The sequence below is a fragment of the Impatiens glandulifera genome, chromosome 6, assembly GCF_907164915.1.
Source record: "Impatiens glandulifera chromosome 6, dImpGla2.1, whole genome shotgun sequence".
NCBI classification, from domain to species: domain Eukaryota; kingdom Viridiplantae; phylum Streptophyta; class Magnoliopsida; order Ericales; family Balsaminaceae; genus Impatiens; species Impatiens glandulifera.
The window spans coordinates 52,918,582-52,921,994 of record NC_061867.1 but is presented as its reverse complement, the minus strand read 5'-3'; the positions used below and the strand labels follow the sequence as shown (position 1 = coordinate 52,921,994).

The window sequence follows — 3,413 nt, the reverse complement described above, 5'->3', positions numbered from 1 at the left end:
TAAAAAACCAACATGCAAATAACATAAAGAACAACACAATTTGAATTTGTAAAACCTCTTGTTTCAAAAACTAAATAAAATCCCAAATGAACAAATGGGAGCTTAAGATGGTTAATGTTTAACCACACATACATAATTAAAAAGTCATAAAACTACTTCAAAATTGAAACATTCATGGTTCTTTTAAGTCTTCTTCTCAACTAGTAGTCAAGAGTTTTATGATGAGCACGAACTTTTGAAAGTTTTGTCGAAATTGTGAGGTAATTTGGTTTAACATACTACAAACTAGAAAACAATCCAATTGAATTGGAACAAACCTTAATAAGGCCTGTGTCGTCTTCCCCTGTTTCCATCTTCACTTCCACCGCCACTAGATCCTCTTTCCCGTGATTGGGACCCACCAGACCCATTGCTTCGATGATAATCATTTCTTCGAGGTCTCGAATATGGCATTTGTACTTCAGGCTGCTGTTGTTGTCTGTTCAATTCACAACTCATCATTAGTCAAAAGTTGAAACAAAGTTGAAATTTTAAGGGTGGGTAAAATAAAAACTTACAGAACATAGCCAATTTGTCCGTCTGGAAGAACCATCGGAATCATATGCATCCCTGCTGGCATTGGTCCTCTACCATAGATGACAGGCTGTGAAATTTAACGAGTTAATTAAAACCCGAAAGAATTGACCTTGTTTGATATAATTATCATCAATTACTTCATTCAAATCTTAGATATCAAATTTTCTTTAATTTATTTACCCAAGCAACACACTGTTTAAAAAAAAAAAAACACTTTTCTTTTCAAAAAAACAAGAGATTAAAATTAGTACCTGATGTAATCCACCACCACCACCATATCCAGGACCTCCATGTCCATAAGGATTTCCAGAAAAAGAGCCATAGCCATGACGAGGATTAAAATTAATTTGTGGCCCATGGCCGTGAACTCCCCCATCAAACTTCTTATCACTTTGAGGTTTAGAAAGACAGACCTCCAGCTTTTGTCCTGCAGTTTATTAGGTCAATATAACAAATCTATTATCATCAAACAATTTTTTTTATGCAGATATAGTTTCAGTTGGGAATACCTACCATCAATTTCATATTTCTCCATTTCTTCGATAGCCTTCAACGCACTTGACCTTTCTGCATAATGGACAAATCCGAAATCTCGTTTTCCACCCAACTTTGGAGGTGGCATAATGACTTTAGTGATTTCTCCATGATGCTCGAATAACTGCTTCACTTGTTCAGTCGATGTATTCTCAGGTATGTTTCTCACATAGAGAGACTTAACCTGTGAAATCCATCACAAATTACAAATCATATCCAAGCATTTCAGGGGGAATACAAATCAATTTCCATTTTTCATACTTGCATAGATTGATTAAATTTTGTTTTTTTCATTTATACCCTGTTCCAACCCAGACAACCCAAAATATATGAAAATGTTAAAGTTTAACCAATCTAGGTAAAACACTATGAGCTTGTTTGATGTTATTAGAAAAAATCTATGTTATGAAATCAAAATCTTGTTCGATAGAAAAGTGAGTTATTCGGGTTAAATTACCAAAATATCTTTTTGAGTGATTTGATAGTTGAAAATTTATTTGGGTAATTTGATAAAGGTTTTTTTTCTAAAATATCTATCACTTATCAGTCAAACCATTCAAAACATAAACTAACATCAAACAAGAACTATGTTGAATTGGTAACAGTTACTATGAACTTTTAATACCAGAGAAGTAGCAGCAGAAGAGTGTTCAGAAGAATTCTTTGGATCGGCCCAAGTCACAGTAGGGGTATTCCCCTCGATTTTAAAATCTGGGCTTGTCATTTTCAGTCTAGAATAGTCAGCACACGCAGTGTTGTAATACTCAACGAAACCAAAACCGCGATTACGTCCCGGGTTTTGAGGATCCTGTAATTATGTTAACAGCAATTGTAATTCAGAAACATAGGACTTCTCATGTTAGAACAAAGAAGAAGAAGAAAAAAATATGAACCTTAATAAGCTCAATGACCTCTGCCCCAGGACCAGCTTTTTCAATGACTTTACTGAAATCATCATCAGTCCAATTCTTGGGAAGATTTCCCATAAATAATCTATATTTACTCTCGGAAATTGAACACCGTAATGTTCTACCCTGTAGTTTATTAAAGAACACAGACATAGGAAATAATTACAGGTGAGTGATCTTCAAAAATACACAATTAAACCACGAAAACCAACTTTACAGTTGAATTTACCTTAAAATCTTTGTTATTCAACTCATCAATAGCTTGTCGAGCAGCCTCCTTTGTTTTAAAGGCAACAAAAGCGAAACCTTTACTTTCACCAGTATCCTTGTTTCTAACCAGTCGTATCTGTCATACCGATAAGAAATTGAAACAACTCAAATCAACTGTGAAAATCAAGCCCTAATATTAAACTCTAAAGGTTAAAAACTAACCTCAAGAATTTCACCAATTGTTTCACACAGATCTTCCAAGTCTCCATCTGTAACATCCCTAGGAAGAGCGCCGATGAAAACTTCAGACCCGCGAGGAGGAAGTGCAAGAAGTTCTGCATGCTTGTTCTTTTCACCATCATCAACAACATCAACAACATCTTCAACATCATCGATCTGACCAGATCCATTTTCAGCCAAATCTGATCCTTTCCCACTGTCCTCACTTCTAATTTCCTCAGAACCTCCTTCTGTCACTTCTTCTTCCTCAATCGGTTCTTCAGCATACTCATCCATCTCTTCAATGTAATTATCTTCTTCAAGATCAACCTGGTCTTCAGTATCAGTCCTATCTACCATTCCTTCATTGAAGACCACAAGAAAGACTAAAACTTTGGAAACAGAACCCTCAAATACATATTTTCAGCATGCATGACAACAGGTGATAACAACAAACATAAAAGCCTAAAAGATAACGAAATCATATACAAAAACGCAAGATTGAACAAGGAAATGGAGAATCAGTAAGAAAAACAAAGAACTTTGATAAACCCAAATCAGAAAGACAAAAGAAATACTAATCGCTGACAAGAAGAAAAGCGAAACGAAGTGAATACCTAACAACCATGAAGCAGAAGGGTTAGATTAGCCATTCAAGAAAATCCCATAAGCAAAAGAGCTTCTTACGATCGATAAGCAAGGTGGGTGTGAATCAAGTGATTGAATAACGAAATATAGAAAACAGCAATTTGTAATGAGTAATTGGAAGTGAATGAGTGAGAAGGGTTTGGGAGAAGTAGAGAGAGTGACGGAGATATCTAAGCAAATGAACATACTGTTTGGCAATTAGGGTTTCCTTTTGTTTTCACTTTTCCGACCTTCGCGAGTGAAGAAAATATCGGCTTCGATGAAGGAAGAACCGCGCCCTAAATCAGAAAACAAATACAATTCAATCGAGAAATCGAA

The 3,413-nt window shown here is 35.4% G+C and overlaps 1 protein-coding gene across 2 annotated transcripts; it reads right to left on the bottom strand.

Annotated features, from left to right (window-relative positions):
* Positions 1 to 3,413, bottom strand: LOC124941491 (heterogeneous nuclear ribonucleoprotein Q-like). Of its 2 annotated transcripts, none has more exons than XM_047481829.1 (9): positions 3,284 to 3,413; positions 2,451 to 2,809; positions 2,248 to 2,364; positions 2,004 to 2,144; positions 1,736 to 1,918; positions 1,090 to 1,294; positions 828 to 1,003; positions 558 to 643; positions 1 to 478 (listed from the first exon to the last, which is right to left on the bottom strand). In XM_047481829.1, exons 2-9 carry the CDS (start codon positions 2,805 to 2,807, stop codon positions 319 to 321), a joined length of 1,425 nt encoding a protein of 474 aa, XP_047337785.1. In that variant the 5' UTR covers positions 2,808 to 2,809; positions 3,284 to 3,413; the 3' UTR covers positions 1 to 318. The 2 variants fall into 2 exon arrangements, with proteins under 2 accessions (XP_047337785.1, XP_047337784.1); XM_047481828.1 differs by having other exon boundaries at positions 3,065 to 3,351.

Coding starts and splice junctions, on each gene's coding strand:
- LOC124941491 (XM_047481829.1), bottom strand. CDS start 2,807: ATGGTAGATAGGACTGATACTGAAGACCAGGTTGATCTTGAAGAAGAT. Junction 1,004..1,089: donor GGAGAAATATGAAATTGATG/GTAGGTATTCCC, acceptor AATAAACTGCAG/GACAAAAGCTGGAGGTCTGT. Junction 644..827: donor GTGGTGGTGGATTACATCAG/GTACTAATTTTA, acceptor TAAATTTCACAG/CCTGTCATCTATGGTAGAGG.